Source organism: Canis lupus, chromosome 8 (assembly GCF_011100685.1).
Source record: "Canis lupus familiaris isolate Mischka breed German Shepherd chromosome 8, alternate assembly UU_Cfam_GSD_1.0, whole genome shotgun sequence".
NCBI classification, from domain to species: domain Eukaryota; kingdom Metazoa; phylum Chordata; class Mammalia; order Carnivora; family Canidae; genus Canis; species Canis lupus.
In genome coordinates, this window is record NC_049229.1 from 75,673,099 (window position 1) to 75,697,763 (window position 24,665).

The following is a 24,665-nucleotide window of genomic DNA, read 5'->3' on the forward strand; positions in this document are numbered from 1 at the left end:
CGAGATCCTGACAGGAAGCCTTCTCAGAACCTCCCTCTGCACCTGCTCCTGGGCCTTCAAGAGAGAAGTGGTGAGGACTGTGCACCCCCTGGTGGTCCCGATCCCCTTCTACAGGGAGGTTTGTGTCTGGGCTCACTCTGAGGTCCCCTAACTGTATCATTCACACAGTAATACACGGCCATGTCCTCAGCTCTCAGGCTGTTCATCTGCAGATACAGCATGTTCTTGGCATTGTCTCTGGAGATGGTGAATCGGCCCTTCACAGCGTCTGCATAGCTCATGTTACTTCCACTAGAATAAATTCATGCGACTCACGGCAGCCCCTTCCCAGGAGCCTTGTGGACCCAGCTCATGGTATAGGAAATGAAGGTGAATCCAGAGGCCACACGGGCGAGTCTCAGGGACCTCTCAGGCTTCACCAGGTCTCCCCCAGACTCCGCCAGCTGCCCCTCACCCTGGACACCTGCAGACACAAGACATCCTGGTGAGGACACTGTCCCACATCCCCTGTTTCTCTCACTCACCTCCACTCACAGACTCAAGGTCTCTTGTTCTCCATGAATTACCTTTTAAAATAATGACAAGGAAAACCCAGCTGAGCTCAGACTCCATAGTGAGTTGCCTCTATTCTCTCCTGATCACTGAATGCTGTCACCTGGGGATCCTGCGGCTGGGACTCCTCTCCCAGCTGCAGGTTTGAGACTGGGCTGCTTTAATCAGTGGAGAGAAGGCCCTATTTGCATATTCTCTGAGTATATAACCAGCTCCAGACTTACATTCGAGTCTTTAAAAGTCAACACAAGGGTTCCCTGGGTGGCGCAGCGGTTTGGCGCCTGCCTTTGGCCCAGGGCGCCATCCTGGAGACCCGGGATCGAATCCCACATCGGGCTCCCGGTGCATGGAGCCTGCCTATGTCTCTGCCTCTCTCTCTCTCTATCATAAATAAATAAAAATTTAAAAAAAATAAAAGTCAACACAAGTGTTGCACCACAATTCTCTAGCAATTTGTGTATATAGCACTCTGACTATATGAAGGTCTAACGTGTAAACAGAGTTATCTTTGCATTTCTGGCTGCATTTTCAAAAGACTTTCATTAGGGGATCGCTGGGTGGTGCAGTGGTTTGGCGCCTGCCTTTGGCCTGGGCACGATCCTGAAGACTCGGGATCAAATCCCACGTTGGGCTCCCAGTGCATGGAGCCCGCTTCTCCCTCTGCCTGTGTCTCTGCTTCTCTCTCTCTCTGTGTGTGACTATAATAAATAAATAAAAATTCATGTAAAAAAAAAGACTTTCATTAATGTAGGTCATTTTCCACAGAGTATTTTATATCCTTAGTCAATTTTAATCCTGAATATTTATTTTTGATACCAGTGAAAAATGAATCATTTTGTTAATTTTATATAGGTAATTTTTTGTCAGGTTGTAGAAACATACTTTTATTTTAGTTGCTTATTTTACATCCATATTTTTTCCTGAACTCATGAGTTATTTCTTCCAGTTTTTTTTTAAATTTTTTTAATTTATTTATGATAGTCACAGAGAGAGAAAGAGAGAGAGGCAGAGACATAGGCAGAGGGAGAAGCAGGCTCCATGCACCAGGAGCCTGATGTGGGATTCGATCCCGGGTCTCCAGGATCGCGCCCTGGGCCAAAGGCAGGCGCCAAACCGCTGCGCCACCCAGGGATCCCTATTTCTTCCAGTTTTTATGTGAGGTTTTTACTCATTTACTCTTTTAAGACATTGACATAGGCAAACAAATTATTTTCTTTCAGTTTACCAATTTTTCATTTCTTTTATGTAATTTTCTTGCCAGGTTTTCTGGTAGGTCCTACAGTATGGGGCAGAAAATATTTCCCTCTTTTCCTTTGGATCCATTGTCTGTTCTAATCATGCAGTTGATATAAGGCTGACCTAGAGGAGACAATAAAGTTCATTTTGCATGTGGATGACCTACCTGATATAAGATGAGAGTCGTCAACTCAACTCAGGACAGGGTGTCTCTTCATGTCTTCTGCCCATTTCTGATTGTAGTTTTCACTTTGTAGTAGTTAAGTTTGATGATTTCTTTCTCTATTTTGGAAACCAGCCTTAATCTGAAGATAGATTTGCAAATATCTTATTTATTATTCATGAGAGATAGAGAGAGAGAGATGCAGAAACACAGGCAGAAGGAGAGTACGCTCCCCACAGGGAGTCTGATGCTGTCTCAATCCCAGAACCCTGGGATCACTGAGCCAAAGACAGATGCTCAAGCTACACAGGCGTCTCTATATTTTCCCATTTTTTACGTGCCTGTTAATTATGTTCAGTGCGTCCATAGCTGTGGACAGCTCCTTCCTTGATGTTGTCCATGAAGTTCATTTCTGCTTTTGTTTTCTTTCCCTTTGGAGACTTAAGTACCAAGGACCTTTTGTGCCCAAGGTCACAAAATCTCTTGGATTTTGATGGCTTCCTGACTCACATTTAGGTCTTTCATCTACTCTGAGTTTATCTTTGTGTGAAGTGTAAGAATGTGGCCAGGTTCATTCTTTTTTTTTATTTATTTTTTATTTTTTATTGGTGTTCAATTTACTAACATACAGAATAACCCCCAGTGCCCGTCACCCATTCACTCCCACCCCCTGCCCTCCTCCCCTTCCAACACCCCTAGTTCGTTTCCCTGAGTTAGCAGTCTTTACGTTCTGTCTCCCTTTCTGATATTTCCCACACATTTCTTCCCCCTTCCCTTATATTCCCTTTCACTATTATTTATATTCCCCAAATGAATGAGAACATATAATGTTTGTCCTTCTCCGACTGGCTTACTTCACTCAGCATAATACCCTCCAGTTCCATCCACGTTGAAGCAAATGGTGGGTATTTGTCATTTCTAATAGCTGAGTAATATTCCATTGTATACATAAACCACATCTTCTTTATCCATTCATCTTTCGTTGGACACCGAGGCTCCTTCCACAGTTTGGCTATCGTGGCCATTGCTGCTATAAACATCAGGGTGCAGGTGTCCCAGCGTTTCACTGCATCTGTATCTTTGGGATAAATCCCCAGCAGTGCAATTGCTGGGTCATAGGGCAGGTCTATTTTTAACTCTTTGAGGAACCTCCACACAGTTTTCCAGAGTGGCTGCACCAGTTCACATTCCCACCAACAGTGTAAGAGGGTTCCCTTTTCTCCGCATCCTCTCCAACATTGTTGTTTCCTGAACTTTATGGGCAGCCAGGTTCATTCTATTTGCAGCTGTCCAATGCTCCCAACACCACTTGTTCAAGAGATTGTCCTTTTTCCAGTCAATAGTCTTTTGTACTTTGTCGAGAATAAGTTGACCACAGAGCTGTGTGTCCATTTCTGGGTTCTCTATTCTATTCCATTGACCCATGTGCGTGTTCTACTGCCACGATTATACGGTCTTGATGACCACAACTTTGAAATCCCCAACTGTGATGACTTCTGCTTTGGGTTTTTTTCCATGTCCCTTTGCCTAGTCAGAATCTGTTTTGTTTCCTTACATGTTTTAGGATTGTTTGTTCCATTTCCTAGAAAAATGTTTGTGGTGTTTTGATAGGGTTTTTATTGAATATGCTGTTGGTGGCATAGACATTATATCAATATTCACTCTCCCTCTCCATAGGAATAGAATGTTCTCCATAGGAATAGAATGTTTCTCCATATATTTGTGTCTTCTTTAATATCTTTCTTATGTATTTTAGAATTTTTAGATCTAGGTCCTTTCCCTCTTTGGTTAGGATTATTCCCATTATATGAATTTTCTGATGCAATGATAAATGAGATTCATTGTCCTTGATTTGTCTTTCTTCTCTTTCATTTGTAGTATATAGCAATGCCACTGACTTACTTGCATTAATTTTATATGCTCAGGTATTGCTGAATTCCTGTATCAGTTCCAGCAATTTTTCAATAGAGCCTTTGCAGTTTCTCCTTAAAGTATCTTGTCATCTGTGAAGAGTGAAAGTTTGTTTTTTTCCTTTGGTGATTTGCATGACTTTTGATTTTTTTTCTGACTACTCAGGCTTGGATGTCTAGTTTTATGTTGAATAACAGTGGTGACAGTGCAGAATCCTGTCATGTTCCTGACCTTAGGAGAAATGGTCTCAGGTTTTCCATGTTGAGGATGACATTCTTTGTGTAGCCTCTGTAGATGGCTTTTATGAATTTGGGTTTATCCCCCTATCCGTACACAGGAAAAGATTTTTATCAAGAAAGAATAATATATTTTGTCAAATTATTTTTGGGCATCAGTTGAGAGCATAAAATGGCTCTTATCCTTTCTTTTATTAATGGGATTATCACACTGTTCAATTAACACATACTGAACCACATTTGCAGCCCAAGAATTAAGCCCATTTTTTTCATTGTCGTGAATAATCCTATTAATATACTATTGGATCCTCCTGGTTAGGATCTTGCTGAGAAATTTGCATCCAGATTCACCAATGGAATTTTTCTGTAATTCTCCTTCTTACTGGGATGTTAGGTTTAGGGATCAAGGTAATGCTGACATCAGAAAATGAGTCTGGAAGTTTTCCTTCAATTTCTATTATTTGGAATCGTTTTCGAAGAATAGATACTGATTGTTCTTGTTGAATTTCCCTGGGGAATCATCTGTCCATATAATCTTGCTTTTGGGAGGCTTTTAATTATGATTCATTTTTATTTCCAGGTAATTGTTCTGTGAAGTTTGTTCAATTCATTGTTGTTTCTGTTTTGGTTGTTTTTGTGTTCCTAGGATTGCATCCATTTCTCCAGATCACCCAATAACTTGGCTTATAACGGCTCAAAATTTCTTCTTATACTTGCTTGTAATTCTTAGGTGTTTGTTGTGATCTCTCCTCATTCATTCATGATTTTTTAGTTTGGGTACTTTCACTTTTTTTTTTATTTATTATTTGTGATAGTCACAGAGAGAGAGAGAGAATGAGGCAGAGACACAGGCAGGGGGAGAAGCAGGCTGCATGCACCGGGAGCCCGACGTGGGACTCGATCCCGGGTCTCCAGGATCGCGCCCTGGGCCAAAGGCAGGCGCCAAACCGCTGCGCCACCCAGGGATCCCTACTTTCACTTTTAAATTATCAAATCTATCTCATGATTTCTTACACTTACTAATATTTACATAATATTAGCTCCTAAGTTTGTTTGCCTTTTTTTTTTTATTTCTATATACTTAAGTTATACTCTAATATTCATTTTTTCTCTTATCCAGTTAGGTTTAGGCTCTCTTTGATCTTTTTATTCAGCTCCTTTAGGTGCAGGTTTATCTTGCTTGTTTTAGACTCTTCCTGTTTTTGAGGAAGACCTGTAGTCGTCAGTCATTCCATCTGCGGATGGCTGTTGGTGTATCCAAAGCATTAACAAGTCATGATTTAATTTTCATTGATCAAAATTTTGCTTAAATTCTTTTTCTTCATTGACCCATTTCTTCTTCAATAAGATGTTATTTATCTGAATTATATATATGTACATAATATATATACGTATATATATGATATATATATATATATATATATATATATATATATATATATATATAATTTATTTATTCATGACAGACAAAGAGAGAGAGAAGCACAGACACAGGCAGAGGGAGAAGCAGAATCCGTGCAGGGAACCCAATGTGGAACTTGATCCTGGGGTCCAGGATCACACCCTGAGCTGAAGGCAGCTATAAACTTCTGAAACATCAGGGCTGCCCTTATTATATATTGTTATTGAAGTTTGAATCCAACCTATAACAAACACCCAGTGTTCATCCTGTCAGTGCCCATCGCCAAATCACTGAAACCATCTGCTCACTTCCCCTTCCACTAGCCCTTGTTCATTTCCCAGAGTTAGGAGTCTCTCATAGTTTGTCAACCTCACTGATGTTTCCCACTCATTTTCCCTCCTTTCACCCTTGCTGGGTGCTGGGCATAGTGGGAGCTGTTTACCGTGTGAGTCCTTTGTTCCCTGGAAGCCCTTCTCTCCCAAGCACAAGGTGAAACAATGAGGAACAGCAACACAGTGGCAGCCAGTTCTCGAACCCTGGAATCAGCTCCACTCAGTAACTACCACAGTCTCCCAGTCTGCACTGGCCTAGATGTTCACAGCCTGGCCTGTGGGTGCAGGTCTGCACAGCTTGCAGGGCCCCCAGTGGCATGAGAGTCCTCCCTGTCCTGTGCCCTTCCCATCTCCATCTCTTCCAGGGGAAGTCCAGGTTCCTGGTATGTATCCACTCTGTGCCCTGGGATCCAGGGCCCTGGCTGCTGGAATCGTGCTCCCATGGATCAAGTTTCCCGAAGCCAGCGGGACACAGACAGCTCCCTCTTGAGATCCCACCCCCAGCCCCTGGACAGACTGGTTTCTCCTACATGCCCTGCTTGGTGCGTGTTTCAGCCCTTTACTGAGATCCCACATTTGGTGCACTTGCCCCTGGACTCATTTCCTCTACTAGTGACACTGGGAACTGGATGCTTCAATGCCCCTCCTGTGATTTTGCCCAATTTTCCTAGTAATCACTTTTCTGTATGGGAAGACACAGGGTGGATTTATGTTCCAGCTTCTCCAGGGCTGGACTTTCCTGTCCTGGAGGCTTTAGCTGTGGGCCTTACATGGACTTATTACGGTGTTCCTCCCCTAGTTGATTTTTTTTTGTTTTATTATTTCTGCCTTCCTACATTGTTAGAAGTGAAAACCCTTCTCTCTGTAGTGTTCCGGCCAATCTCTCTTTAAATCTCAGGTCGAATTTGTAGGTGTTCAGGATGGTTTGTAACTTATCTAGGTATTTGATGGGGCCAGGTGAGTTGAGGACCCCTACTCCTGTCATCTTGCCCTGCCTCACATTTATTTATTTTTTCTGCCAGTTTCTCTGGTAGGTCCTCCAGTGGGACAGAAAGTTTTTTCTCTCTTTTCTGTTGGATTCATTGTCTGGTCTAATCACAGAGTTCGTAAAAGGCAGACCTTCAGGAGACAATGAATTTCATTGTGCATGTGCATGAGCTACATGATATATGATGTGAGGTGGGATCTCATATCAGGACAGGGTGTCCGTTCATGTCTTCTGCACATTTCTGATTGGATTTTTCATTTTGTGTTTGTTTAGGTTGATAATTGTGCTGTATATTTTGGAAACCAGCCTTAATCTGATAATCAATTTGCAAATATCTTCTCCCATCCTATCGGTTGTCTTTAAATTATGTTGAGTGTTTCCATAGCTGTACAATTGCCCTTTCCTTGATAGAATCCATATAGTTTATCTTTGGTTTTGTTTTCCTTCCCTCTAAAGACTTGAGTAGCAAGAAACTGTTGTGCCTGAGGTCACAAAATCTCTAGAATTTTGATGGTTTCCTGCTTCACAATTAGGACTTTCATCTACTCGGATTTTTATCTCTGTGTCACTTGTAAGAATGTGGCCCAGGTTCATTTTTTTACTTGTGACTGCCCAATATTCACAACCCCACTTGTTGAAAAGATTGTCCTTTTCCAGTGGATACTCTTTTTTGTGGTTTGTCAAAGACAATATGACCGTAGAGTTGTGTTTCCGTTTCTGCATTCTCTACTGTATTCCTTTGACCTATCTGCCTCTTTTACTGCCAATATTATACCATCTTGATGATCACAACTTTGAACTCCACAATTGTGATACCTTCTGATTTGGGTTGTTTTCAACATTGTCTTGTCTCGTCAGGATCATTCTTGGTTCCTTACAAGTTTTAGGATTGTTTCTTCTATTTCCAAGAACAAAGTTCATGGTATTTGGATAGGGTTTTCATTGAATGTGTCAATTGCTCTTGGTAGCATAGATATTTTATCAATACTTATAACTCCAATCCATGAGAATAGAATGTTTTCAATCTATGTGTGTCTTCTTCAATTTCTTTCATAAGTGTTCTAGATGTTTGAGACTATAGATCCTTTTCCCTTCTGGTTAGTATTTTTGTAGTGTTGGATCTTAGTGTTAGGAACTTGGTGAGACTTTTGCATCCATATTCATCAATATAATCTTTTGTAATTCTCTTTAATAACTGGGTCTTTAATATGGGGGAGAATGTAATGCTGACATCAGAGAATGAGTCTGGAAGTTTTCCTTCAATTTATATTATTTGAATAGCTTCAGAAGAATGGGTATTGATTCTGGTTTAAAATCACTTGATAGGGATCCCTGGGTGGCTCAGCAGATTGGCACTGGCCTTAGGTCCAGGTCGTGACCCTGGAGTCCCAGGATCAAATCCCACATCGGGCTCCCTGCATGGAGTTTGTTCCTCCCTCTGCCTGTGTCTCTGTCTCTCTCTGTATGTCTCTCATGGAAGAAAAAATCTTTGTTTAAAAAATTGGAGCGGTACATCTGGGTGCCTCAGTGGTTGAGTGTCTGGCTTTGGGTCAGGGCATGATATCTGAGTACTGGGGAGAAGTCGAGCATCAGGCATGCTGCATGGAGTCTGCTTCTCCTCCCTCTGCCTATGTTTCTGTCTCTGTGTGTCGCTCATGAATAAATAAATGCATTCTTTAAAAAATTGGCCCATAGATGATGGGCCATCTGTTAGCCATCGATTCTTGATTTCGGATGAGATGATGATGCAATTTCCTGGGATCAAGCCCCTGGTCTTGCTTTGTGCTCATTGAAGAAACTTCTTGAATTTTCTATCTGTTACCCTCAAACTCTTTTGTCAATTTGTCTGAAAAATTCTTGCAAGATACATCCACAAAGGCAACAGAAACAAAAGCAAAAATGAACTATTGGGACGTCATCAAGATAAGAGGCTTTTGCACAGCAATGGATACAGTCAACAGGACTAAAAGACAACTTACAGAATGGGAGAAGATATTAGCAAATGACATATCAGATTAAGGGCTAGTTTCAATGATCTATAAGGAACTTATTAAACTCAACACCAAAGAAACAAATAATCCAATCATGAAATGGGCAAAAGACATGAAGAAAAAACTCACAGAGGAAGACATACGCATGGCCAACATGCACATGAGAAAATCCTCTGCATCAATTGCCATGAGGGAAATACAAATCAAAACCACAATGTCATACCACCTCACACCAGTGAGATTGGGGAAAATTAACAAAGAAGGAAACCACAAATGTTGGAGCGGATGTGGAGAAAAGGGAACCCTCTTACACTGTTGGTGGGAATGTGAACTGGTGCAGCCACTCTGGAAAACTGTGTGGAGGTTCCTCAAGTAGTTAAAAATAGACTTGCCCTATGACCCAGCAATTGCACTGTTGGGGATTTACCCCAAAGATACAGATGCAAAGAAACGCCCGACACCTGCACACCAATGTTTCTAGCAGCAATGTCCACATTAGCCAAATTGTGGAGGAGCCTCTGTGTCCATTAAAAGATGAATGGATAAAGAAAATGTGGTCTATGTATACAATGGAATATTACTCAGCCATTAGAAATGATAAATACCCACCATTTGCTTCAATGTGGATGGAACTGGATGGTATTATGCTGAGTGAAATATGTCAATAAGAGAAGGAAAATCATTATATGGTCTCGTTCATTTGGGGAATATAAATAATCGTGAAAGGGAATATAAGGGAAAGAGAAGAAATGTGTGGGAAATATCAGAAAGGGAGACAGAACATGGAAGACTCCTAACTCTGGGAAATGAACTAGGGGTGGTGGAAGGGGACGATGGCGGGGAGTGGGGGTGAATAGGTGACGGGCACTGAGGGGGGACTATACGGGATGAGCACTGGGTGTTATACTGTATGTTGGCAAATTGAAAACCAATAAAAAATAAATTTATTATTTAAAAAAAGCAAAATGAGCCACATGAATTGTCATCAGGGAAATACAAATGAAAATCACATGGAGATACCACTTCTACAACTCAGAATGGATATACTGACACGGCTGGAAATAACAAATATTGCAGAGGATGTGGAGAAAGGGAGAACTCTTGCACTGTTGGTAGGAATGAAAGCTGGTGCAGGATCCTCAGATAACAGAATCAAATTTATTCAAAAACTGAGAAGAGAGCCACCCTATGACCCAGCCATTGCTATTCTGGGTATTAGCTTCAGAGACACAGATGTTATTAAACGAAGGGTCACCTGCACCCCAATGTTCCCAGCAGCAATGTCCACAATAATTAAACTGGGAGGAACCATGGTGTTCCTCTACAGGAAAAAGGATATAGAAGATGTGGTTGGTATATAAATTGAAGTATAATTAAGCCGCCAGAAATTATGTATAAGATGAAGGAACAGGGATCCCTGGGTGGCGCAGCGGTTTGGCGCCTGCCTTTGGCCCGGGGCGCGATCCTGGAGACCCGGGATCGAATCCCACATCGGACTTCCGGTGCATGGAATCTGCTTCTCCTTCTGCCTGTGTCTCTGCCTCTCTCTCTTTCTCTCTCTGTGACTATCATAAATAAATAAAAAATTAAAAAAAAAAGATGAAGGAACATTCACGTCAACATGGTTGGAATTTGAGGTATTATATTGAAGAAAATAAACCAATCACTGATAGGCAATGATATGGTCTCAGTCATATGTGGAATATAAGAAATATGGAAAGAGACCAAAAGGGAAACAGTGGAACTGACCGGGGTAATACTAGAGAGGATGGTAAACCATGAGAGTCACTTAACTCTGGTAATTAAACTGAGGGTCACTGGAAGGGAAGTTGTTGTGGGGATGGGGTAACTGGGTGATGGGCATTAAGGAGGTATGAGCTGTGATGGGCCCTGGGTGTATAGTAAATTTTGGAAAATTTAATTTAATTTAATAATAGTACTACTACTACTACTACTAATAATAATAACAATAAAACTTTAGCCTTGTGCTGGCTGCTGTAACATCTAAATGGATTTGGCAAATCAAAAGAAAGGCTTTCATTTCCCATAGTTCTGGAGTCTGCGATGTCTGAGGTCCAGGTGCACACAGATGTGGTGTCTGGAGAGCACCCACATCCTAGCCTGTCCTTTCCCTGTCACCTTACATGGGGCAGGAGGCAGGGAGATTTCCTAGTAATGGTGAATAAGGTTCCTGATCCCATTATGGGGATGCATCTGCTGACCTAAGTGCTCCCCACGACCCCACCTCCTCGTCCCATCTCTTGGGCCTTAGGTTTCAACATGGGGATGGTAGAGGTCACACACAATGAGCTGAAGGATCAATGAAAGCACCTCCTCCAACTTTTTCCCCTTAGTTTTCATCATTGTTTAGTGGCATTTTTCACCACATCATGTTCATGTTTTTGAATGTTACCTGATAACTCCTTGACCTTGAGTCCTACCTGTTCTCCTCTTGCCCTACTTGTCAAACTGTTGTGACTGCCTTTGTGTGTTCATATTGACTACTTTGAGAAACTATGTTTTTATTAAGTAATATTCCAGACTTCAGACTTTGTGTCCACGTGGTACTTTGTAATGCTTTTTGCATGGAAATCTTGGTTGATAGGTGTCATGTGTCCCCATAGAGTGATTTTATCCTACCTCTTAAATTGTAGAGGGTTTCTCATATATCCTTGTGCACATTTCAGTGAGTCAGAATCTTGGCCTGTGCTCCTCTCCACAGGACTTACTGGCCCTCTTGAAACACCTGATAGACAGACTGGCAGGGTTCCTTAGAAAAGTGGACCCCTCCTGTATCAAGGATGACATGGTTTTGCTAAATTTAGAATTTAGCTGAATTTCAGAGTGATTCAGGTAATGAAGTTTGATTTGTAACTCTCTATCAACTCAGTCACTGTGTCACTCCAGTCAACTCTGTGATTTTCTGTAATGGCTTTGATAAGCTTATCTGATGCAGAATGAGCTGCATCCATGCAGAGTTTGGGATATAATAAACTGGTGTCAGGATGAACATTTTCCATTGTAAAGCCTATATTTCTATTTTTCTTATCTCTCCTAAGAAAACAGTGTAATGCTGCCTTTCCACTCTAGGATTTTGATGAATTCCTTTTACATTCAAATAGTATATTCCATCTAAGAGAAGAAAAATATCTACCCTTGAACCCTTCGACAGATTTATCGGGTATTTTTGATAATAAGTGTGGCAGGAAACTGTTGAAGGAGCCTCTGTGTCCATCGAAAGATGAATGGATAAAGAAGATGTGGTTTATATATACAATGTAAACATTATGTCTGAGTGCAGGCGTTGAGATTTGTGTTTCCCTAAACTGAACCCTGGTTGATCCTGTGACCTCTATCCTGAGACCAGCAGACAGAAAGTAATAGACCATGAGACCCTTGCTCAGAGGACCATCCCGGGTCCACACCACAGGAATCCCTCATATTGACGTTTAGAGACTCATTCATGTGCCTGAGATAAACCAGCTTAGACACAAGCAGGGTGAACATGGGGTTCAGTTGTAAACTGAGGACAGAAAGGGCTTCATGGATCTCCTGTGAGGGCTCCCTGAAGATTGGGGGTTCAAACATTCAACCCCAGGATAAAGGTAGGAGGCATGTTCAAACAGCTCTCTGATGCAGTCAGAAAGAGAGTCACAAAACCCCCAATACAGGCCTCAACAAGGGAGGATGTGAGCATCTAAAGAGGAAAAAAAAAAACAATAGCAAATGATAACAATCCATTGCCAACTGCACTGTGAATTTACAGATTTATCCAAGCCCATCTCAGGTCCAGGTCTACACACTGCCAGAGCAAATGTGTGCTCCATCCCTTGCTCCATCCTCTGCCATTATGTTCTGAGTGTGCGTGTTTGGAAACAGCTGGTATGTGTATAAATATTAGTGAAATTGGCAAAGCCAACTACTGCCTTGCTTCTAGGCATTTGGAGTTGTTCCACTGGCTTGTTGACCATGAGTGGACAAACTTTCCCTGAAACAGCTTCACCGTCATGTAAGTTCACATGTAGACTATGGAATAGGATGGTAGGGCTGTTAGATATTGACATGACCAGGTCATTTTACCTAGTTGTTGCATATCCCATGACAAAATTGATTTCATTTAAATAAAATGATGAAAAGTTAATAAGTCATGTAGGTCCCTTAAGGGGTTTCATTGAGAAAATCCTAAAGGGAATCTGATCTCATGTCCAGAGAGAGAGTCACTGATGCAGGTGGGTTTGAAATGAGGACACAGGGCACCAAATGTTCACCAGTGATAAGGTGCACATGTCACAGCCATCAGTACAACACAACCCTGTAAGCTGATGGTGAGACACATATCCCACAGGGTCATCAAATCCTCATCTTCTGGAAACGTTATAAAAGAACATCCTTAAACTGAAGTTCCAAAGTGTCTGAGTGTCTCTGTCTCTCTTGTATCATGATTCTCCTTCTGTGTGTCCACTGTTACTTTTTGACAGATACCTATGTTTTGCAACAGGTTAGTCCTAGCTCCAGGTGAAAAATGCACCCTTCACTGGAAAAGGGAGGCTAACGGATACTTTTCAAAACAAATACAGCAGGGCAATGCCAGAGCATCAATGTGTCCCTAATATCTATGTGTGTGCCATAAAAATCTCAGGATTATATGTTCATACTCTGCAAAAAATGTCCATGATGTTTTGATAAGGATTGCTTTGAGTATGTAGGTTATGGTCAGCATAGCGATATTCACAATAGTTATTTTTCTTTTTTGTTTTAAATATTTATTTATTTATTCACAAGAGTCACACCGACGGAGGTAGAGACATAGGCAGAGGGAGAAGCAGGATCCCTTTCAAAAGCCTGATGCAGGACACCATCCCAGGACCCCAGGATCACAACCTGAGCCAATTGCAGGCACTCAAACCCTGAGCAACACAGGTGCCTTGACAACATTCATTGTTCTAATCCATGGGAATGGAAGGTTTTCCATCCCTTTGCATCTTCTTCAATTCCTTTCCTAAGTCACCAAATAGGTAGAAACATTTTGGCCAAAAAAAAAAAATCCTACAGCTGTTGGGCAAAACAGTATGTGCAGACAAGATTGATTATAAAGTCTTTATCATCAACATAGCCTGGTACTGGCACAAACAACACATAGATCAATGGAAAAGGGCAGAGAAAGTAGAAATGGACCCTCAACTGTATGGGCAACTACTCCTCAATAAGCAAGAAAAAAATATCTAGTGAAAAAATGTCTCACCAATAAATGGATCTGAAAAAAATTGTACAGCCACCTGCATAAGAATGAATGTGGACCATTCTGCTACACCAAACACAAACATAATCTCAAAATGGATGAAATACCAAAATCTGAGACACTAATCCATCAAAATCCTGGACGAGAATTGAGGTAGCAACTTTTTATCTGCAGCTGAAGCGACTGCTATCAAGGCACCTCTCAAAAGGCATAGGATACAACAGGGAAACATAGGGGAAGCAAACTATTAGGACTTCATCAAGGTAGAATCTGTACAACAATGCAACAGGCGACAAAATGTAAGGCAATGTACAGAATAGGAAAATATATTTCCTTAACAAAGTCAGCACCCAACAAAACATACAATCCAGTGAAAAAATGGAGAGAAGGCACAAAAAGCCATTTCTCCAAAGAAGACCTACACATGGGCAACAGGCAGATAAGAAAAATGATCTACATGACTTGTCATCAGGGAAATACAAATGAAAACCACACTAAGATCCCACTTATACAACTCAGAATGGATAAAGTAACAAGGCCAGGAAACAATAAATATAAGCGAGGATATTGAGGAAGTGGAACTGTCTCTTTCACTTTTGGAGGGAATGCAGGCTTGTTCAGCCACTCCAGAAAACAGAAAGGAATGTCCTGAAAAAGTGAGAATAGAGCCACCCTGTAACGCAGCCACTACACTACAGGGTATTTACCACAAATATGCAAATTTCATGAAATGAAGGGACCCTTGCACCCCAATGTTCACAGCATCAATGTCCACAATAGTCAAACCGTGGGAGGAATCATGAAGCCCTTCTACAGAAAACTGGATAAAGAAATTGTGGAAGGAGCTTCAATGTCCATCGACAGATGAATGGATAAAGGAGACATGGTCTATATATACACTGGGACATTACTCAGCCATTAGAAACGATGAATACCCATCACTTGCTTCAACGTGGATGGACGTGGAGGGTATTATGCTGAGTGAAGTAAGTGATTCAGAGAACGAAAAACATTATATGATTTCACTCATAAAAAGAACATAAGAAATACTGCAAGGGAATAGAGGGGGAAGGAGATAGAATGAGTGGCAATTATCAGAGACAGTGACAGTACATGGGAAACTGCTACGTATGGGGGAAAAACAATGATAGTGGAAGGGGAGATTGTCGGGGGGTTGGGGTGGATAGATGACAGGAGCTGAGGGGAGCAATTGTCGGAATGAATACTGGCTATTATAATATATGTTGGCAAACGGACTCCAATAAAATATATACTCAAAATGTGGTTTATATATATAATGGTATATTACACAGCTTTCAGAAATGATGAATAACATGAAATAACATTTCCTTCAACATGGGTGGCACTGGAGGTATTATGTTGAGAGAAATTAATCACAGAAAGACAATGATATGGTCTCATTCATATGTGTAATATAGGAAATATTGAGAGAGACCATAAAGGAAGGAGTGAAACTTACTGGGATAATACTACAGAAGAAGACAAATCATGAGAGACACTTAACTCTGGGGAAAAAACACTGAGGGTCGCTGGAAGGGAGAGGGTGGGGGATGGGGGAACTGGGTGATTGGAGTTAAGGAGGGCACGTGATGTGATGAGCTCTGAATGCATATTATATATTAGTAAATTCAATTTAAACAAAGAAAAAATTACTTTAGCCTGTCCCAACTCCTGGAATGTCATACATGGACTGGATGGAGCAAACCAGAGACACTAATTCTCACATCTGGAATGTGAGACATCTGATGTCCAGGTGCAGGCCCATGTGGTGTCTGGAGAGCACCGAGGTCCTAGACCGTCCTTTCCGCATCACCTCACATGGGGCCAGGATGCAGGGAGCTTTCCCAATCCTGGTGTTTAAGGGCCCTGGACCTATCATGAGGCTGCACCTCTTGACCTAAGTGCTATCCTAAGGCCCCACCTCCTCCAATCTCATGGAGCAGGATCCTGTCCCCATCACTGACCCACAACACACACCTAAGCTAGTGTCCTCCCAGGCACCTCCAGGCATTTATGACGTGATGAGAGGCTTACCTGGCTCTCATCAGACATGAAGGTGAAGGTATTTAAATCTTATTCTCTCATGATTGGGTGTGTGTGAGAGCGACCTCAGAGTCCACCTCCCTACCATGTCATGCTGGGAATTTTTCTCAATCCCAGGCCGTTTTTAGCATTTTTGTAGAATGTCTCTTTTCAATTGTGTTGCATGGAGATTACTGAATACCGTGATGTGCAAGAGAACAGTTACCTTGGGGTCCTGTGATCTAAAGGGAGTGCCAATTCGACTCACGAAAATGTTCAGATGACATGAATGGAGTTATTTGTAATTGGTTAATATTTCGGTTCAGGAAAAGTTAAGTACAAGGAAGTGCAAGTGCTATAGTTGAATTCTAAGTCTCTAAGAAAGAGACTGAAGAGGTAAACACACAATCAAGTGTTCAGAGAGACTCCCTGGGGGAAAGTGTTCCATGGGGAGGAAGCCCTGACCCAGACAGGAAACCTTCCCAGAACCTCCCTCTGCACCTGCTCCTGGGCCTTCAAGACAGAAGTGGTGAGGAGTGTGCATGCCCTGGTGGTTCCGATCCCCTTCTACAGGGAGGTTTGTGTCTGGGCTCACACTGAGGTCCCCTCACTGTGTCCCTCGCACAGTAATACACGGCCGTGTCTTCGGCTCTCAGGTTGTTCATCTGCAGATACAGCGTGTTCTTGGCGTTGTCTCTGGAGATGGTGAATCGACCCTTCACAGCGTCTGTGTACCATGTGCTACTTCCACCACTGTTAATGTACGCGACCCACTGCAGCTCCTTCCCTGGAGCCTGGCGGACACAGCTCATCCAATAGCTACTGAAAGTGAATCCAGAAGTCACACATGAGAGTCTCAGGGAACCCCCAGGCTTCACCAGGTCTCCCCCAGACTCCACCAGCTGCACCTCACCCTGGACACCTGCAGACACAAGACATCCTGGTCAGGAAACGGTCCCACATCCCCTCTTTCGCTCACTCACCTCCACTTACAGACTCAAGGTCCCTTGTTCTCCATGAATTTCATTTTAAAATAGTGACAAGGAAAACCCAGCTGAGCACAGACTCCATGGTGGTTTGTCTGTGTTGTGCCCTGAGCACTGAATGGGGCCGCCTGGGTATCCTGGGGCTGGGGCTGGGGCTCCCCTCAGGTTTAGGGTCAGGGCTCAGTTGGTTTAATCAGTGTAGGGAGGGCCTGATTTGCATGTCCTCTGACTATATAGTCAGCTCCAGTCTTAGATTCAATTCTTTACAAGTTATATACAGGCATAACTTCACAATGGTAGATCACATTCTTTTGTTGGTACAGTGAATTTATGAACTTCTAATCCATCAAAGTAGTTATTTTTGCGTTTCTGTGCCTTTTGAAAGACTCTCATTAATATAGTTCATTTTTAAAGAGGATTTTCTCTCCTTAAGCCAGTGTAGTCATAAATATTTATTTGTAATACCAGTGTAAAGGGGAATGTTTTGTATATTTTATACAGAAATTTGGTTGTTAGTGTGTAGAAATTAACTTTATGGTCTATTTTGATTTGATATCCTGGATTTTCCCTGAGTTCATTACTTCCTTTTAAGTGTTTTTTTGAAATTATTTTCCTTGCTGACAATGTACATGTAAACAAATTATTTTATTCCTGTTGAATGATTTTAAAATCTTTTATTTTATTATTGCCTAATTTCTATGGTAATCTTCGACTTAGAGGCATTGATGTTTTCCTTCTTTTCTGTCAGACTCTTTCTTCTAATATTTTGTTTGATATATGGCAAATCTAGGAGAGCAAATGAATTTCATTTTGCATGAGAATGAACTCCCTAATATATGGTGTGATGTGGGATCTCAGGACAGGACAGGAAGTCTGTTCACAACTTCTGCCCTATTCTCATTGGAGATACTGTTGACTGTTGAGATTGATACGTTCATTTTACATATGAATTCGAGCCTTCAATCTGATAAGACATTACCAAATATCTTCTCCCATTCTGTAGGCTGCCTTTTAATTACACTGAGTGATTCCTTTGTGTGAAAATGCTCTTTCTTGATGAAGTCGCCATACTTCATTTTGCTTTTCTTTCACTTGCCTCTGGAGACTCGTCTAGAAGTGGTTGCAGCCAAGGTAGAAAAAGGGCTGCCTGTGTTCTCCTGAGGATTCTGATGGTTTCCCGACTCATTTAGATCTTTGAGTCCATTGTTGTGATGATGTAAGAAAAGTGTCCACTTTCATTCTTCTGCATGTGGGAGCACCAGCCTGGCAATATGTTTTACCCTCATCTTCATTCTGCTAATGCACTGGATGTGCTCCCATTTCAATCAGGTCCTGGAGAAGACCTGTATTGTTCTGTCATTCCCTTGGTGGATGGCTTTTGATGTGTCCCAAAGCTTTACAAGGAAACAAGGGGTTTAGAGACATACTGGATTGCATGATTGTGATTTAATGTTCATTGATTGAAATTTTGCTTAAATTCTTTAATTTCTTCATTCACTTATTTCTTCTTCAATAAGATGTTCTTTTATGTGCATTTATTTAATTGTTATGTATTTTTTATTGAAGGTTCATTCCAACATATACCATAGCACCCCCGGCTCATCTGCTCAAGTGTTCCCCTCAGTGCCCATCACCCAGTCATCCCATGTCCCACCCACTTCTCCTCCCACTACCTCCTGTTCATTTCCTAGATGTAGAAGGCTCTCATATTTTGTCATCCTCTCTAATTTTTTCCACTTATTTTCCCTCATTTCCTCTATAATTCTTTACCCCATTTTTTATATTACCCTAAAGAATGACATCATATAATGTTTGTCCTCCAATTGACTTACTTCACTCAGCATAACACCCTCTAGTTCCACTCACGTTGAAGCAATTGGTGGGTATTCCTCTTCTCTGGTGGCTGAGGAATACTCCATTGTAAATATAAAATACATCGTCTTTATCCATCCATCTTTCGATGGACACCAGGGCTCCTTCCACAGGTTGGCTATTGTGGACATTGCTGCTATAAGCATGGGGGCACAGGTGTCCAGGCATTTCACTGCATCTGTATCTTTGAGGTAAATCCCCATCAGTGCAATTGCTAGGTTGTAGGACAGTTCTATTTTTAACTCTTTGAGGAACCACCACACAGTTTTCCAAAGTGACTGTACCAACTCACATTCCCACCAGCAATGCAAGAGGGTTCCTTTTCCCCACATCCACTTCAACATTTGTTGTTTCATATCTTTTTAATTTTCCCCATTCTCACAGGTGTGAGGTGCTATCACATTGTCCTTTATGGGCTTTCCATGTTTTATTGGGTTTGACTTCTTTTTTTAAACATTTTTTTAAATTTTTATTTATTTATGATAGTCACACAGAGAGAGAAAGAGAGAGGCAGAAACACAGGCAGAGGGAGAAGCAGGCTCCATGCACCGGGAGCCCGATGTGGGACTCGATCCCGGGTCTCCAGGATCGCGCCTTGGGCCAAAGGCAGGCGCTAAACCACTGCGCCACCCAGGGATCCCTGACTTCTTGTTTCATAGCATATTGGTCTGAAAATATGCATGGAGTGAATTCAACCGTTCTGTACCACTTGACACATGAGTTGTGACCATGTGTATGATCAATTCTGGAGTATTTTCCACATGCAATAAAGAAGAACGTGTATTCTGCTCTGGGAAAATTGCTCTGATATACTTGTGAAGTATGTCTGATCCAGTATGTCTCTCAAACCCCTTGTTTCTTGTTGAACTTCTGCTTAGATGATTCTCACTGCTGTCAGGGGACATTGATGTCCCTGCTGTAAAGGTAATACTAGCCATGAGTGTCATTAAATTTAGGGTTAATTGGTTTGTGCACTTGTCTTCTCCGAAGTTAGCAGTGTGAATATTTTGAAAAGGTAGAACTTCTGTTGGATAAACAATTTTTGTGATATAGTATCCTTCTTCATCCTTTATTATAGGCTTTGTTTTAAATTCCAGATCAGCTCCTATAAGTATTGCTCCTCTTCCTTCCTCTTGAAGTCCATTGACATGATCAGTGGGAGTTTACTCTCTCACTTTCAATCTGGATATGTCTTTTTATTGAAAAAGAGAGTCTGCTGGAACTCCTGGGTGACTCAGCTGTTCAGCACCTGCCTTTGACCCAGGGTATGATCCTGTAGACACACTATCAAGTCCCACATCAGGCTCCCTGCATAGAGCCTGCTCCTCTCTCTGCCTATGTCTTTGCCTCTCTCTCTATGTCTCTCATGAATACATAAATTAAATCTTTCAAGAAAAGAAAGAAAAAGAGTCTTTGCTATGATTTTCTCAAATATACGTTCTGTCCTTCTCTCTCTTCCTTACCTTCTTGGGCCCTAAATATTTTAATTTAGTTTGAACTTATGGCACAAGTGATTTTTCAAGCCTTTCATGGTCCATTATTTGTTTTTCTCTACTTTCCGCACCTTCTTTCCTTTCTATCACCTTGTCTTCTATGTCACCTATGCTCCATTCGACCTTATCTACCATGGCTGTTACAGCGTCTAGTTTATTTATTTATTTATTTATTTTTAAATAGCTACTTAGAGCACTTTTTTTAATTTTTATTTATTTATGATAGTAGCACAGAGAGAGAGAGAGGCAGAGACACAGGCAGAGGGAGAAGCAGGCTCCATGCACCGGGAGCCTGACGTGGGATTCGATCCCGGGTCTCCAGGATCGCGCCCTGGGCCAAAGGCAGGCGCTAAACCGCTGCGCCACCCAGGGATCCCTAGCATCTAGTTTAGACCCTATCTCACATTGATCATTTTTATTTTTTTTTTTTTTTTTTTTTTTTTTTTTTTTTTTTTTTTTTTTTTTTTTTTTTTATTATTTATGATAGGCACACAGTGAGAGAGAGAGAGGCAGAGACACAGGCAGAGGGAGAAGCAGGCTCCATGCACCGGAAGCCTGACGTGGGATTCGATCCTGGGTCTCCAGGATCGCGCCCTGGGCCAAAGGCAGGCGCTAAACCGCTGCGCCACCCAGGGATCCCCACATTGATCATTTTTAATTTACAACTGAATTTGTTCATTTCTATGCTAAGTTATATGTAGTGTGTTTTAGCTTTCCTGAAATGCAACTAGTAACTTTAAAATTAATATCCTGTATTGGAGCTCTTATTTTTTACTTTATCCTTCTTAATTAGATCTATGGCAGAGAGTATTACCTCTGGTTCTTTCCTTTGTTGTGAATGGCATATGCTCTGGGAATTGTATTACTAAGTATTTACCCCAAGCACACAGATGTAGTGATGCAAAGGGCACCTGAACCCCAGTGTTCATAGCAGCAAAGTACACAATAGCCAAACTCTGGAGGGAGTCATGACGTCCACAACAGAAGTATTGATAAATATCATGAGGAATATATACAATGGGATATTACTCTGCCATCAGAAATATCAAATACCTACTATTTACAGTGACATTGATGGAACTGGAGGGTATTTTGCTGAGTAAAATAAGTCAATCAGAGGACAATTATCATATCATTTCTGTTTAATGTGGGATATATGTTACATTTTAAGGTAACATTGGCTAATGCTGGGTAGCCTGGGAATCATTAGAGAGGGAGACAGAACACAAGAAACCATTAACTAGAGGAAACAGAATGAGGTATAATGCTGGGGAGGTTAGTGGATCTATTGGGTCATTGTGTGACGCGCATTAAAGAGGGCAAATGATGTCATCTATACTGTTATAAGCACCTGATGGATTATTGAACATCAGAAAAGAAGTATGTAGTATAAGTTGGCTAATTCAATGTAACAAAAACAAAGCTATTTTATTTAAAAATATTATTGTATCAAAGAAGATGTAGTCTTTGTATACAATGGAATATTACTCAGCCATTAGAAACGACAAATCCCACCTTTTGCTTTGACATGGATGGACCTGGAGGGAATTATGCTGATTAAAAAATTCATTCAAAAAAGGAAAAACATTATATGGTCTCATTCATTTGTGGCATATAAAAATTACTGAAATGGAATAAAGGGAAAGGAGAGAAGATGAGTGAAAATTTCTGTGAGGGTGACACAACATGACAGACACCTAACTCTGCAAAATGAACAAGGGGTAGTGGAAGGGGAGGTGGGTGGAGTGTTGGGGTGACTGGGTGACGGGCACTGAGGGGAGCACTTGGCAGGATGAGCACTGGGTGTTATGCTATATGCTGGCAAATTGAACTCTAATAAAAATAATAATAGTTAAAAATATTATTGTATCATAAAACTAACATTAAGAGCAATAATATAAATAAAATATTACAAACTGTATTAATCCAGATTTCAACCCAAAAGAGCTTATTTTGTATTTTAGACAAATGAAAATAGATATTTTCCTGAACTTTCACCTATACATCCTGGTTCCATTTCACCCCTGCTGTCCTGAACAGGGCCTGGTGACCTGAGCACTCTCTGGTGACATGAGAGCCCCTATATCCCATCGATACTTGAGTCCCTGCAGGAAGGTTTCTGTCTGGGCTCACAGTGACGTCCCCTCACTGCATCTGCACAGTAATACAGGGCTATGTCCTGAGCTCTCAGGCTGTTCATCTGTAGATAAAGCATGTTCTTGGCTTTGTCTCTGGAGATGGTGAATCGACCCTTCACAGCGTCTGCATAGTATGTGCTGCTTCCATTACTGCTAATGTATGTGACCCACTGTAGCCCCATCCCAGGAGACTGACGGAGCCAATGCATGCTGTAGCTACTGAAGGTGAACCTTGAGGCCACACAGGAGAGTCTCTGGGACCCCCCATGTTTCACTCGGTCTCCCCCAGACTCCAGCAGCTGTACTTCACCTTGGACAGCTGCAGACAGATGACATCCTGGTCAGAATACGGTCACCCATCCCATTTTTCTCACTTCCTCTCCACTCACATTCTCAAGGTGTGTTGTTCTCCATGAATTACCTTTTAAAATAGCGTTAAGGATGCAGTTTCAGTGAAATGGCAAGACACTTGCACCTCAATGTTTATAGCAGTAATGTTCACAACAACTAAACTGTGGAAGGAGCTTCAGTGTCCATTAAAAGATGAGTGGATAAAAAAATATGTGGTCTATGTATACAGTGGCATATTACTAAGCTATTAGAAATGATAAATACCCACCATTTGCTTCAATGTGGATGGAGCTGGAGGATATTATGCTGAGTGAAGTAATTCAATAGGAGAATAACAAACATATGTTCTCATTCATTTGGGGAATATAAAAAAATGTGAAAAGGAATAAACGCTAAAGCAGAGAAAGTGAGTGGGAAATATCAGAGAGGGAGTCAGAACATGAGAGACTCCTAACTCTGGGACAAGAACAAGGGATAGTGGAAGGGGATGTGGGCGGGGGGTTGGGGTGACAGGGTGACAGACACAGAGGAGGGCAGTTGACAGGATGAGCACTGGGTGTTATGCCATATGTTCGCATATTGAGATATATATTATGAAATATATATATGGCATATATATATATATATATCATAATGAATTATATATGGTGTCAAGAAAAATGCAGCTGAGAACACACTCCATAGTGAGTTGTCTGTGTTCTCACCTGACCAGTGCATGAGGTTACCTATGGTTCCTGGAGATGTGGCTCCTCTCCCACATGCAGGTTCAGGTCTGGGCTGTTTTAGTTCATGGAAGGAGGCCCCTATATACATGTCCTCTCACAATATGCTCAGCTTGGGATCATTTGTGTCAAACTGCTGTGAACAGAGCAGATGTGACTGCCTTTGTGTGTTCATATTGACTACTTTGAGAAACTATATTTTTATTAGGTAATATCCCAGACTTCAGACTTTTTGTCCATGTGGTACTTTGTAATGATATTTGCATAGAAATCTTGTTTTTATAGGTGTCATGTTTCCCCATACAGTGATTTTTTCCTACCCTTAAATTATTCAGGGTTTGTGATTTGCCCTTGGGCACATTTCAGTGAGTCAGAATCTGGCCTGTGCTCCTCTCCACAGGACTTACTGGCCCTCTTGAAACACCTGAATGACAGAGTGGCAGGGTTCCTTAGAAATGTGGACCCCTCCTTTATTGAGGATCACATGATTTTGCTAAATTTAGAATTTACCTGAATTTCAGCGGATTTCAATTAATGCAGTTGGATTTGTAACTCTCTATCAACTCAGTCACTGTGTGTCAATCCAGTCAAATCTGTGCTTTTCTGTAATGGTCCTGATGAGCTTACATGGTAAAGAATGACCTGCATTCATGAAGATTTTGGGATAAAATAAAGTGGTGTCAGGATGAACATTTTCCATTGTATAGCCTATATTTCTATTTTTCTTATCCCTCCTAAATGAACAGTGTAATGCTGCCATTCCACTGTAAGTTTTTGATGAATTCCTTTTACATTCCAATAGTACATTCCATCTAAGAGAAGAAAAATATCTACCCTTGAACCCTTCTACAGATTGATCAGGTATTTTTGATAAATGTGACAGGAAAATTCAGTTTCAATCTATGCCTTTAAACAACCGTAATTTTGAAATTCCCCCTGACCCTATGGGCTATGTACAGGACTTGTCTTCTGTCTCCAAATCTAACACATTGCAACTTTGAATGGATCAC

The 24,665-nt window shown here is 41.4% G+C and overlaps 1 gene segment (V, D, J or C); it reads right to left on the minus strand.

Moving 5' to 3' along the window:
* Positions 1-9,997: 9,997 nt before the first annotated feature.
* LOC119876567 lies at positions 9,998-17,164 on the minus strand. The segment is given in 3 exon segments: positions 9,998-10,132; positions 16,705-17,017; positions 17,121-17,164. Coding segments are annotated over 3 exon segments (492 nt in total).
* Between the last annotated feature and the right edge of the window lie 7,501 nt (positions 17,165-24,665).